This window comes from Monodon monoceros, unplaced genomic scaffold (assembly GCF_005190385.1).
Source record: "Monodon monoceros isolate NGI ecotype Baffin Bay Population unplaced genomic scaffold, NGI_Narwhal_1 Super_Scaffold_1, whole genome shotgun sequence".
NCBI lineage: Eukaryota > Metazoa > Chordata > Mammalia > Artiodactyla > Monodontidae > Monodon > Monodon monoceros.
The window spans coordinates 658,223-671,510 of NW_021703765.1; the positions used below are offsets into that span (position 1 = coordinate 658,223).

Here is a 13,288-nt window from a genome sequence, read left to right on the forward strand (position 1 = left end):
GTGGTCACAAAGCACCGAGCTGATCTCCCTGTGCTATGCGGCTGCTTTGTGACCACCTGGAGGGGTGGGATAGGGAGGGTGGGAGGGAGGGAGACGCAAGAGGGAGGGGATATGGGAACATATGTATATGTATAACTGATTCACTTTGTTATACAGCAGAAACTAACACACCATTGTAAAGCAATTATACTCCAATAAAGATGTTAAAAAAAAAAAAAAGTAGATAGAGAAGCAAAAAAGAAACACCCTTCATCCCATCACCTAAAATAAATCAGTATTTTGAACGCACACACACACACACAAATAAAATAAAATAAAATTACCTGTCATAACAATGACCTCTCTTTGCTTCAACCTAAACTAAACAAAATGTGCTATTCCACTTTCAAGGTGTAAGACCTGGTGAGTTTCCTACACATAAAAATGTTTGTTTTTAGCTGCTCTGCTCACCTTCGCACTTGCACGGCAGGATGACGGGCAGAGGGAATGACTGACGCCAAATTTACTCGGTGCTCAAATTCCCACAGCGCAAGCCCACAGTGGCAGGAGCGTCGTACAAAGGACCAGTTAATTGAGGGAAATTACTTTCCACTAAGTTTTGAGATGGGACAAACATACACTGAGCAAGAGATCCTTGCGCACAGCGCAGCAGGCAATTTAAAGGGAAATCACGCATTTAACCCAGATGTAAACTGTGCATCTTTACACAACACCCAGAGGGACTCTGCAGGAAGGAGAGAATCCAGCACTCAAGCTGCCTCCACTTCTTTCAACCCCAACTTTCCCAGTACTGGATTAACTTAAGAGGCTGCGTCGTGTGAGCTTTCAGTCTCCAAAACCACAGGAGAGCTTTCCCCAAGGGGCGCCGCCTGCCCCCCCCACGACCCTGCGCCGGCCCGGGAGGGAGGACGGGTCCAGGGCATGTGGCCAGCTCACAGTAGACCAGACCTCAGGCAGGCAGGGCCAAGGCTGTGCTCCCGAGCCCTCCTTCCCCTGGACGGCCTCTCTGAACTCACTGGAAACACTGCACGACGGACAGGGGCAGTGGCCACCCCCCAGGCATACGGGGTGGGCAGAGGGCCTGGCCCTTGGTGTTTATCACCAGCGCCCAAAGGGCGGCCTCGGGCAGAGCCCGGACGAGGGCTGACGGAGGCGCTGTGTGGGCCGAGGGTGCTGCCTGCCAGACACCCACATGCCCACGCGACGGTCACCGGCCTGCCGTCGGGCCAGCCCTGCCCTGGCTCCAGCTGCTGCTGAGGGGACGGCCACCGCCGCCAGCCACGGCACGATCATGAGTCCTCCTGGGCGGGGCCCGGCCCACAGCAGGGCCGAGCTGGCCACCTGTGCTGGCTAGAGCCCAGCGTCCCGTGCAGGAGAAGGAGACTGGAAGCCCGGCTCGGCGAGGCCACGCCGCCCCACCCTCGAGTGTGCAGACGGGGTGCTCGCGGCTCCCCAGCTGCGTGCGGGGCAGGGGCAGCGCTCAGGGAGCCAGCACACCCCAAATCCAGAGCGCCCCCCGGAGACAGAGCAGTCTGCAAAGCACAGCAGGAAGGGGTGCCCAGGAGGACCTGGACACGGGGTCGCTGCCAGGAGCCACCCACCTGCGAGCCGGGCGTAGACACTGGGCCCCAGAGCTCGGGCCGGCGTGCCCTCCGTGGCTCTCGTCCTCCTTCTGCCCACGGAGGGCAGGCCGCGCAGCGGGCGCACCTCCCTACGTCCCTGTGCTGGGCGGTGCCCCAGGAGGACGACGCCCAGAAGACCCTCCCTGGGGAGAGCTTGGCCCGAAGGCGAAGGATAGGGTTCTGCACGGGGCAGCAGGCTGGGGGCTGCCAGTGGGAGGGAGACCCGGTCCCGAAGCAAACGAGGCGGGGATCTCCCACCGGGCCAGCCCCCAGCCGAGGGTACTGGGCATCTGTGACTCAGCCGCCCATGGTGCGGCCCCCAGGAGACCATGGAGCCCCCAGTCAGAGGGGAGGGCCGGCCAGGGCCACGGATTTTCCTATTTTGTCATTTTTATCAAAGACAGTGGTTTCTCACCATTATCTCCGTTACACCGTCTGGCACCTCCCCCCCCCCACCTGCACCACGTGTGAATGTTCTGACAGCTGCGATGGGGCCGCAGTGCCGACGCATAGCTCTGAACTGAAACGGTCCGGCACATGGCTCTGCCCTCAAAAGACATCAGGAAAACACCCTGGGATAATGCAGAAAGCACAGCAGAATTATGGAAAGTCATCAGAGGTTCTGTGCCCGAGGTGACTTTTATTCTAGAATTCCCGCAGCCTGGAACACAAAAGCCAAAGCCCTTGAATTAGATTTTTGGAGGCTGACGATGTTGTTTATTGCTCTGAAAAGGTTTCCACTGCTGAGCTACTCGCGGACTTTATCCCCCAGTGACTGTATCGGCTGCAGGAAAACTTGAACTGCGCTGTCCTCAGTTCTGCTGCCCAATGAAACTCTAAAACAGGTGTTTAAAAACCAATGTGCCGTACCTGAGATCGAGTGTCTGTGCCGTGTGTCAGCAGACAGCAACAAAATCCCAGCTATCCTTCCTATTATTATCACTGGCAACTTCACTGCATTCTCGTGCTGACACGGTGCGACTCCACTGGACACCCTAACCGAGACCACGCAGGGACAGGACACCCTAACCGAGACCACGCAGGCACAGGCACCTCTTTGCTTTGGGGGAACAGAAATGGCAAACCCCCGCTCGGTGCCCTGAGCTTCCGCAGAGCCCACTGTGTCGTGGGAACAATGGCAGCGGCTCCCACGACACAGGTGTGTCTACAAAGAGTGAGACCGTCCAGGCCTGTGTGCGCGGCCGGCCCAGAGGGAAACGGCCACCTGCCCGGACGCTGCTGGAAGAGCAGAGGGCAGCTGTCCGCTGCCCAGCTGCCCCATAAAAGATTAATCCGCCCCACGGGCAGGTCAGCGGCGTTTGGCTGCCGGACGACCGGGGTCCGGGCTAGGGTCAGACCTGCGTCCGAGCACTGTCTCAGCTCCTGGGGTAGGGGGTGGGGTCTGGGCTGGAGCAGGGCTGCTGCTATAGGGCAGTTCTGACCCTCAGCTCCTCACTGGGCCCAAGGAATTTCTTCCACTAGCATCTATTTCTCTGGCTTTTGTGAAAACCTTGGCTTCCAGGTTAACGATCCTGTCTCAATCCAGTTTCCATAAGAAAGAATGGAGCAAAGCTTTGGGTAAAACAGAACATGCTGTGGACACCAGACAAAAGAAAGCACTGCTGTGTGTCCGCAGCATTCAGACACCCCCAGGAAGCCTGTTTCTTGAAAGGCTGATGCTTCTGGACCCAGGGGTGCGGGGTGCTACAGGAAATGAAAAGTGATAACAGCCGACCGGCTGATTGTAACGATCTGGAAAGAATGACTGGTTCCTGGCGTGTTCCTTCCTCAGTGTCAGCTCGAACGTCTTACATAATAGAAAAATACCTGTCCTGGCCTACGGGGGCAAACGTGAGCCTCAAAGCCGACCACCCTAAAGAGAGGCCCCTGCACCACGCAGGGCACCAGGCCGGGGCCGGGACCCCCCTCGGGCCAGCCCGGCCTCCCGGTCCCCACTGCCTGGGCCAGGGTGGTCCCCGCATCCCCCCGCCAGTCACCCGGCCTGACAGGGGTTACACTGGTCACTCATAACTGACAGGAACACAAATTACAAACCTAAAGTGCTGTTCAGGAATTGACAGGCCTCTGCCGAGTCTCACGTTTCTGCGACCTATTAATTATTCACACAGGCCTGGCCTCCTGTGTGACGGGCTAGATGCTATCGAGCAGGTTATTTTGGTAACTGGGTAAACAGAGCTTCATCCTTTGACCCCTGGGTCAGAGATCGTGACGACCCCCAGCTCACTCCCCCAGCCCCCACGGGGCGGCAGGAACCGGGGACCTTCCTGGAAGGGACCTCTGCTCTCGGGACAGGGGACCAGGGATGCAGCGCAGCGGGCAGGGAAGAGTGACGGCCAGGCCTGGTCAACAGCCCAGGAGGGTAGGAGGGAGTCGGGGACACAGCAGGAAAGAAAAGCAGAAAAACGAAGTGAACGGAAACGGCCTCCTGGAGCTGCAGCTTTCTCTTCGGAGGCAGAGGGAACACAGGAACCCAGGGACCCCTTTGGGGACGCGTACTCTGAGTTATCGGCAAAAACACTGGAAAGGCAAACTCCACGCAGCCCGACGGTTCTCTGCTCTCCCTCCCCAGGGAGAAGGCGGGGGACTCTCCCTCCTCAGCCCAGACCCACTGACGGCAACGGCAGGGAACCAGCTGCGGCTGCCGGCCGGGCGCTGGGCGCGGACGCGGGGCGGGGTGCCAGCAGCACGGGCTGGGAGACTGGACTGGAGGGAGGGCCCCCAGACGCACCCAGAACACCTGGCCCCCGGGGCAAAGGGGCCCCGCACTCATCCCACCGGAGAGTCGCTGTGAGCCCTGCAGCTCAGGAGACACAGAACAACGGTGTGAAGCACCCGCTCTGACTGCTCCGGGTCAGTCTATCCTGCTGGCACCACTGGAAAAGGCCTTTGCATCCCCGTCGGAAGCTCTCGGGGCTCCTGCGTCTTAAACCAGGGAGCGGCCCATGGATTTACACACACACGCGGGGCGCTGGTGGCAGAAGGTCTGGACCGATGACAAGAGGGGCCCTGGGCGCTGGGAGCCAGGACACTCCACCCTGCCCCCAGCTGGACGCCTCCCGCCCGGGCGGATTCTACGTGTGTCTGAATCCTTTGGCAGTAGGGGAAAAGGTACAATTTTAAAGTTCAGGGAAACCCACACTCCCTTCCTCCCTGGTCCCATCATTACAAAGTCAGCAGAGGCCAGCGCAGACCTGGGGCCCCGGTGCTCGCTGTGGCCACATCACACGCACACCCGCCAGTGGAGCCGGGGACCTCGAGGAGGACGGCCCGCACCTGCCCAGCTCCAGCCCGCGGGCGAGGGGAGCCAGCACCCGATAGGGCCGTCACAGCAGCCTCGGGGGTCCAGACGTGCCCGCCGGGCACACCCACCAGGGCCGTCAAGGGCTCTGGAGAGTCTGGGTGGTGGACGGTCTGGAACGCTCACTCCCGGCACCAGCCCCTGAACGATGCTGGGCAAGCCCCGTACACATCTGTGTCCCCAAATGAAAACGGGGACAAGACCACGTGAACGCAAGGTCCTTTCCTCATCTGAAATTGCAGCCTGATTCTGCCCGGAAAGAAGGTTCTGCATTTCGTCGCGTCTCCTAGACTCAGAGGAGGGGCCGCGGAGGTGGAGGCAGCTCCCCCTGCGTCTTGGATGCTCGGGAAATGCAGGAGTCCTCCCTGGGCCTGGCAGGGCCTCTGTCCTACACAAGGCCACTGCCCCTGACTTCACGACAAGCTTGGGGATGCAGAAGCAGGTCGATGAGCTGGCTGTCCTAGAAGGGCAGCAAAAGCCCCGGGTGCTGGCCTCCTCTGAGCTCCATGTGACGGCGGCTCCGAGGGACGGCCTGGATGCCCCGGAACCAAAACCCGGCTTCCCTCTGACCAGCTGACCGCAGAACGGCCAGTGGGAGTGGCTGTCTCCCCAACATGTGGATCAGCCTGTGGCCGAGCTCCGGGGAGCCGCTGGTGTCGGAGGATGTGCTAAAATAACTCACAGCGCAGAATAAAACTCTGTGGTTACTGGGCTTTCACGGCAACTGAGAGAGCTTTCTGTTTTCATCTGTTTTACAATTATGTGCAAATTCTATTTTTATCCAGTTTGTGCTCCACTAACTGAAAAAGAAAACAAACCCCAAAGCCCCTCTTTTTACCTGCTCACCTCACCTTGCACACAGACTCCCTCTACTGCAGACAGATCAGAGAACTCTCCAGTCCTAACCCTCTTGCAGGAGGAATGCTGATAGAGGCTGACATTTCTGTTGGGCCTGGTTTCCTCTCGCAGTTCAGCTGTGCGCCAGGGGGAGGGGCCTTCATTCTGCTTAAACCCAGAAGCAGCCTCTCCCATCCTGCCATCACTGAACTCGAAATAATTTTGGAGGATTCACTCTTAAGGTATTTCCAATGCGGTTTCAAGTTTCGGAATTCCTCCACAAGTCTCAGTCCTCTCCATCTCGTCTACACTGAGAGATCAACACCGCCCTGTGCCCAAGACACCTGCCCGGTGGGAATGGGAGCACGGCGCTGGGACCCTGCAGGGGGTGGGCTCCTTGGGCTCCCAGAAGAGGCGGGGCACGCCCTTGTCCCCAGGGCCACAGCCACCAGGCCAAGGACAGGGATGGCCCTCGCTCAGGGCCTCAGCCCCGCGCTTTGCATGTCACGACAGGAGTGTCCACGTGGCACGAGGCTCCCTGCCCTCCAGGGCCAGCGCCCCTCGCCAATGTAATTGACAAGAAACGGGGGCTTTGGGCCATTATTTCTCTGCTGCTTTATTTCCATTTCTCCTTATTGAACAGCCTACTTCCTCACCTTTGTAATGTCTTTTCCATTCAGCAGCAACGTACTTTCTTCCAGTGGAAACCGTAGCAGGAAGGGACTTAAAACACCGTTTATGGACTTGGCTAAGCGCAGGCATTATCCGACCTGCCTCCGCCCGGGAGGGGACCTGAAAGGGCCGCTGGGCACTGCTGAGCCCGCTCTGCGTTTCCCAAGTCAAGCGGCCAACCAATACCAAGTGGGTATTAACCGGCGTCGAGCGCACAGCCTCCGACGTCGCCCCAACGTCACCCCGCACACTCCAGGCCCTGACTGACGCGTCGGCGGACCGGCACTTGTCTCTGCGCCCTCCTGCCCTCGCAAGCTTTATTTTTATTTATCTAAATGGAATCAAATACAAACACGGGGTGCCCTGCTGCTTCCCCTTCCGGCTTGCACCATTCCCTAAATGACAGGGTTGGGGAGCGAACTAGAAGGCAGGGGCATAGCTAGACGGGGGAGAACCGTCTCTGTCAGCGCCGTATGGCTGCAGTTCCGGGGCAGGAGGGCAAGCTCACGTCCAAGGGGACGGTCACAGGTCACGTCACAGGGGTCTGGTGGGAGACGTCCAAGGGGACGGTCACAGCTCACGTCACAGGGGTCTGGTGGGAGACGTCCAAGGGGACGGTCACAGCTCACGTCACAGGGGTCTGGTGGGAGACGTCCAAGGGGACGGTCACAGCTCACGTCACAGGGGTCTGGTGGGAGATGCTGGGCTGATAAGGAGACACGTGTGACCAAATGCCACCGCCTGCAGGACGGCCTGTCCGCGAGCTCACCTCCACCTCCTGGGCTGGAGGGGAGCGACAGGTTTGGGATGGCAGGCGCGGCCTGGACACCAGCTCTGAACACGTTGACTCTGACACCAAGTACACCCATCTCCCCCGGGGTGTGTGAGGCTGGGGAGTGGCACCCGGAGCCACACCGACAGAGCCCCGCCGGCTCCCCGTGAGGCCGGAGCAGCCCCTCCCCGATGCTGCCCTGGCCCCGACACCCCACGGCAGGTCCCCACTCCTCCTGTCCCCAGCTGAGAAGAAAAGTGGCGGGTCCCAGCTGGCACTCCAGTGCTGGGGCTGGTGAGCAGACCCAGGGCCCAGTGGGGCACGTGGGCCAGAGAATCGCATCTCTAAGGGACCCTGGGGAGGTTTACTTTGGGAACCACTGCCTCAAAGGGTCCAAGGCTTCGGAGAGGAAAGGATGGAGTCTTTAAAAGTAGCCCCTGAAAACCCCAAACCAGAGGCAGCTGCCGTGCAGACGGACTTCGCTTTGGACAAATCTTAACGTGGCCCCAGGAGACCTTGGTCAAGGCTCTGTTGACGGCCGTGGGGAGACGTGCTACAAGGATGGTGGCCACATTCGGGGAAGCAGCCCCAGGAGGTGGGTGGCCACGGCCAACGCAGGAGGGGAACAGCGGCTGAGGGCAGAGCAGGGCTGCACGCTCTTCCCATCTGTCCCCATCTGTGATCTGGGGGATGGGGTTAATTCTGAGCAGAGGGCTGGGCAGAGGTGGGCTCCATTCCTCTCGGGGCTGGATTCGATTCTCTGACTCTCCCCAGAGCAGGGGCGCCAGGAGGAGTCCTCTGCCCGTCTGTGTGTGGCGTGCACGGCACCCAGCGTGCAGTGTACGCTGTGGAACGTCTGCAGCAGGAACGATGGACAAAATGCAGCTGGACTAGAAATCGCGGGCGCGCTTCTCAGCAGAAGCTTCAGTCCTTGGTTCTAATAACCCTGAACACTTATTTCTACAGATTTGTTAAAGGTCCTCAAAAATAAAGCACTTTTATTTCAAAGGTATATTTCTTTTCTTTTAAATTTTCCTATTCCAGGACACCTTAAAACGAAATAGCACCAAGGTCAAGTCTACTAAGAGGTCTAGACAGCAGCCCCCAGGCCACACTGCCCACTGGCCACCATCCAGGCAGCGAGATGGACCCTCAAGGTGGCCCAGGGCATCTTCTTGGACACACTGTCTCCCCTTGGCTTCTCTCTTCCCTCTTTCCCGTCTGTTCTGAGTGGAACATGACTGCTCAGGGACACATGGGGATAAAGGGCATTGTCCACCGGGACACAGCAATAGCCGGGCTGTACCGAGGTCCCCTCAGTTACCCACTAGGAGACACAAGCAAACGCTACAGCCGTCCTGCCTCCCCGTTGAATAAAGGCTTGCTGGCAACACCGTCCAGGGGAGTCCTCCCAACCCCGCCGGGCTGGTCACGCCCCCACAATCTTCAGGGTATCGCCTGCTCCCCCAAAGCAGTTCCACCGAAGAGGAGCCTCAGGTGTAACGAGTACAGCTGGTCTATGAGCTCCAGAGGCAAGCAGAGCTTGGTACCTTTATACCACTGTATATTGTACCATTGTACCACTCTATGTATTGAGGAGAAAACTGGGGCTTGACTGTGTATAAGATATTTAGCTATACTGGTTGGGAGATAAGAATATTTTTAAAAAAAGACAGAAAATGAAAGGCGCTGCTAGCTGTTACCGCAAAGTGGCCTTTGGATTAAACCAGCCCCAGCTGCTGCCCCTGCAGCAGGGACAGGACTTGGAGTCAGAGCCGAGTGGATACCTGCACGCTGGGGTGTCCTCCGGCCAACGCCTTCACGGCCCCCCGGCTCCCCTCCGTCTCGTAATGAGCTCTGTGGTGGGACTTGGGCTGCACCTCGATCCTCAGCTCGTACGGTCCTGAGTGTGACGGCAGCTGCCAGTCGAGGGCAGGGAGAGACGGGCTGAAATGGAACACAGAGCATTAAACATTCATGCTGCGGCTTCCCGCAGACCACAGACCCACCTAAGACCCTGGGGTCCTGAGAAGCAGCTCATCCTGCCGGGCTTGTATCTGAAATTCCCATCGATAAGGATAACGGCCTGACACAGCCAACGGCAACCCGATCGTGATGGACGCCCAGAGCCTTGTCAGGCCTTCATGATGAGCTTCTGAATAAGATGGAAACATTTTCCCACACGACCTTAAAATATTTTCCTTCCTTCACGATATGCCTATAAATTATTTAACCTCCCTAATAAGATAGGCTCCAGAATTAAAGACCTTTTCAGAATCACAGTTCTATCAGCCTGGCCTCAGAACTGGGCGGCCTGGTTCCCATCCCCTCTGTCCCACGCGCGCTGGCTGCGGGCAGGAGTGAACCGTCGGGGGTGCCACCGGGCCCCTGATAAAATGGCGGGGTTGTGGCAATCTCGCCCAGCCCCCTACATCCCGTGCTCCGTGCATGACACCTGGGCAGCCGCCCACCCAGGGCGCGAGTGAGCTGCAAAGATCCACAGAACCAAGGGAGCGGCCCTGGGGCCCAAGGCAGATTTGCAAGGTGGGTTTGTCACTTGGAGGCTGAAGAGGGGAGGTGGAGTGAGCCGGGCCCTGCCTGAGGGGTCCACGAGGCCCATGACAACCTCAGATCTCTGGGGCACTGACAGCCTCCCTGTACAGATGGGAGATGGAGGCCATTTGCCACCTGAAACCAGGTCCACGTGAGGCCAAAGGTCCTGCTCTCCCTACAGAACATGCTTCAGGGTCCTGCCCTGTAAAAAGACAAAAGGCTGACCCCCAAAAGCCACAGTTCACAGGCAGAGGCCGCCAGGCCCTCACAGGAGCTGGGGTCTGGTCCACCCACTGCCCTTCTACAACGAGAGCCCAGTGAGGGGGGTGGCGGCTCTTGGTCCCCACGGTGACAGCCCCTCCCCCTCCCCTCTCGGATGCAGAACCTGACCCAACAGAGATGCTGCTCGTCAGACCTCAGAGGTGTCTGGAAGCCAACCCCGGGCCGGCCAGGAGGGCTGCAGAGCGGGAGCAGTGTGAGGACCCCCTGCCCCCGCAGAGGTGGACGGGAGGCGCCCAGGTCTCGCCCTCCACACACAGTGCTGAAGGTGCCCTCGCTCCCAGAGTCTCCACCGTCTGGGCGCCACTGTCCCCTCGCCCCGCTCCGCCTGTCACTGATGCGTCCGTTTCCGTGCATGCAGCAGAGACACCGTGCGTGCCGGCGGCTTGTTTGGGACAGGTGGCTGGGAAGGGTGGGTTTTGTTTAGAGGCCCAGACACACGGACGCAGTGCTCGTGGCGTCTCAGCCTGGAAGGAGTCGGTCCCCTGCTTCCCCGAAACGTCCCCCAGCTTCTCCGCCTCATCTCAGACTATGAATCAGGGTGATTTTTAAAACACAAAACAATAGATAGAATAAAGGTACTTTTTGAAAGGAGAAAAAGCCCAGAAATCAGCTTGAATTGGAATCAAACATGTAATTTCTAAAACACGTGCAAAATACTCCTGGAAAGGACAGTATATTTCGGGGCATTCGTGGTTTTCCAGTGACGGTAGAAACGGAATCATCTCGCCACGCACGTCAGTTGCTGAATCCGCTTTGCGGGCACCCTGTCCACCCTCGGGCTCTGCAGCCCCGCCCGCCGGGCTCCTCTGAGAGCACACGGCGCTGCTGAGAGCCTGGCGGGACGCAGGCCGCGCACACCACATCCCACTATACAGTCTTCACTGGGCCCCAGGGACACCGCCAGCCCCGATGCCACCCGGGCGGACGGGCCTCCCAGTGGGCCTGAGCTCGACCTTCGAGCAGCAAATCAAAGGCTCGAACGTGAGAAGAGGCTGCATCTGTGTCGACGCAGCGAGAAATGTAAAATCCTAACTGGAATCCGCCGCAGATACAGTGAAGTGGGCGTGTCCAACAGTCAGACGCCAGTGGAGGTGGGGAAAACCAGCGCCCCCCAGGGGCCAGGACCTCCGTGCAGGCGCGGAGGCCGCTTTGGAGTGTGTCCCTCAGCCCCCGTGTCCACCCTGCTGGGCCCTAAAATCACCGTCCGCATGGGAGGCCTTCCAACCCTGGGAAGCCCCTCCTCCAGACTACGTGTCTGATTCCAGGACCAACTTGCACTTGAAAACCCTCTATTCAACGGCCAACCTAAACCCAGATTTCTTCAGGAAGCGAGACCGCAGGCGGGTGGGATGCTCATCGCCCACCCGCCGGGCCCCCGTCTGCTGTCTACATTTTGATTCCATGTCAACAAGATGCCCCCCGCCCCCCGGTTCTCACTAAGTACAGCCTCGGAAAACTCAAGACGATGTGACCAAGAAGAATGGGGCGGACATGTGTGTGCGCGGAGATTCCGAGATGCCCAGACAAGGGAAACGCCCAAGTCACGGGCTGAGCGCAGGAGCCCCCCGCCCCACCCCCAATGCCAGGTGGCTTCTGAGAAACGCTAAACAGAATCGAATGGGAGTTTTCCTGGTGGGCGAAGCTCCGTGATGCGTTTAGCAGTCTCCCGGGCTGTGGCGCTCAGAAGCACTTTCTTGACGTGTTATCAGCAACACATGCGGCCACACCGCCAGGACGAAGGACAAGTGAGCCACGGGCTTCGAGCGCGAGGCCGGCCCTCGGTAACTAGCATCTTACGGGAGCTGCCCCGACCCCCAGACAAACTGCCCAGCTCAGCACACCCCGCCCGGAGGGACCGGACCACGTCTCCGTTTAGAATATCCAACGCACTAATCTGTTCCGTTATCTTATACATACTGTTGATCTAAGTGAAAACACCGTCCTCTGCTACAAACAGAAAAGAAACAAATGAAAAACAAAAGTTAGGTTCATCTGACTCCCAGGAAATTAAAAAACGAGAGTGTGCGACGGAAAGAGAAGCAAAGGAAGGATGGAAAGTGCAATCCCTCGCCGTCTGCGCAGGGCAAGCATCTTCTGAGCCGCTCTGCACTTGAACACCACAGAGGAATAGATCTGGGGAAATGATTGGCTCCTGAATCACGGACAGAGCCAGCAACACAGCGTGAGCACAGTTTCGAGTTAGAATGGTCCACAAAATAAATATTGCAATACAGACAATTTAAAGTTAGAATGGTCCACAAAATAAATACTGTAATACAGACAATTTAAATTATTGTTTGGGGTTGGAAATTTTCAGCATGAGTTTGGCAACTCCACAAAAAATGTAAATGTATCTCTGATTCAGAGAAAAGGCCTAAGACTGGAAGGAATGTTCCAAGACGCAGCGGCCCCGGCTACGAGGACGGTGATTCATGGCTGCGCTGTCCCAGCCCAACCCCCTCACGGGCCCTGCAGCCGAGCGTCATTCCTGGGGGTCACCAATGACCCGGAGAGGAGCCGCCACGGGGACCACATCAGGAGAGTTCTCTCATGGCCTCAGCCCAGGGCTGCTGAATAACTTCAAACTCACCTCCAACTTAATTGGATTTTTTAAAAAGCCACACTCGATGCAGCCAAGACAACACGCGGTTAAATTCGAATCTAAGATCCCGCTGATCTGTACAAACAGAAGCTACTTTACATTCTCTCCACACACACACGTATGTATCTCATAATCAACCAGAGAAACTACCTCCACAGCTGGGCGTATATCTGTAAGTATTTTTACACAAAAGGGATAGATCTTAACAAAATAAAATACATAGTGTGATACCCTGGCTTTTTTAACGTAAAGATCACATGTTGAGCATTTTAGCACATTGTTCAAAAATGGTTTGATCTCAGCGTCACATCTTGTCCTGTAGATGACTGATCACTGCTCTGTGGGTGGACCTGTGGGTTGCTCCCAATTTGTTGCTCTTATGAGTACCAGAGGTGTGAACATCCAGCGTGAGATCCTGGTGGCCTTTCTGGTCATTTCCTCAGCACAGATCCACAGCCTCCGTCAAAGAGCATGAACACTTGAGGCTCCTGACACCTCCCGGGGGTCAGGTCCCCTGCACGGCCTCGCCAACACAGGGCCCGATGGATTTAATCTTTGCCAAACCACACAGGGAAGGGTGCTCTGAGGCTGCATCTTCCTATAACACGCACCCATCACGTGGTAACAAT

The 13,288-nt window shown here is 57.7% G+C and overlaps 1 protein-coding gene across 4 annotated transcripts in view; it reads right to left on the reverse strand.

Annotated features, from left to right (window-relative positions):
* NFATC1 (nuclear factor of activated T cells 1) overlaps positions 1-13,288 on the reverse strand; it is a 103,014-nt gene that overhangs the window by 63,327 nt on the left and 26,399 nt on the right. For all 4 annotated transcript variants that reach the window (XM_029232698.1, XM_029232705.1, XM_029232683.1 and 1 more), the window contains exon 3: positions 9,010-9,169. In XM_029232698.1, coding sequence (XP_029088531.1) covers positions 9,010-9,169 — 160 coding nt within the window. The remainder of the gene's footprint in view (positions 1-9,009; positions 9,170-13,288) is intronic.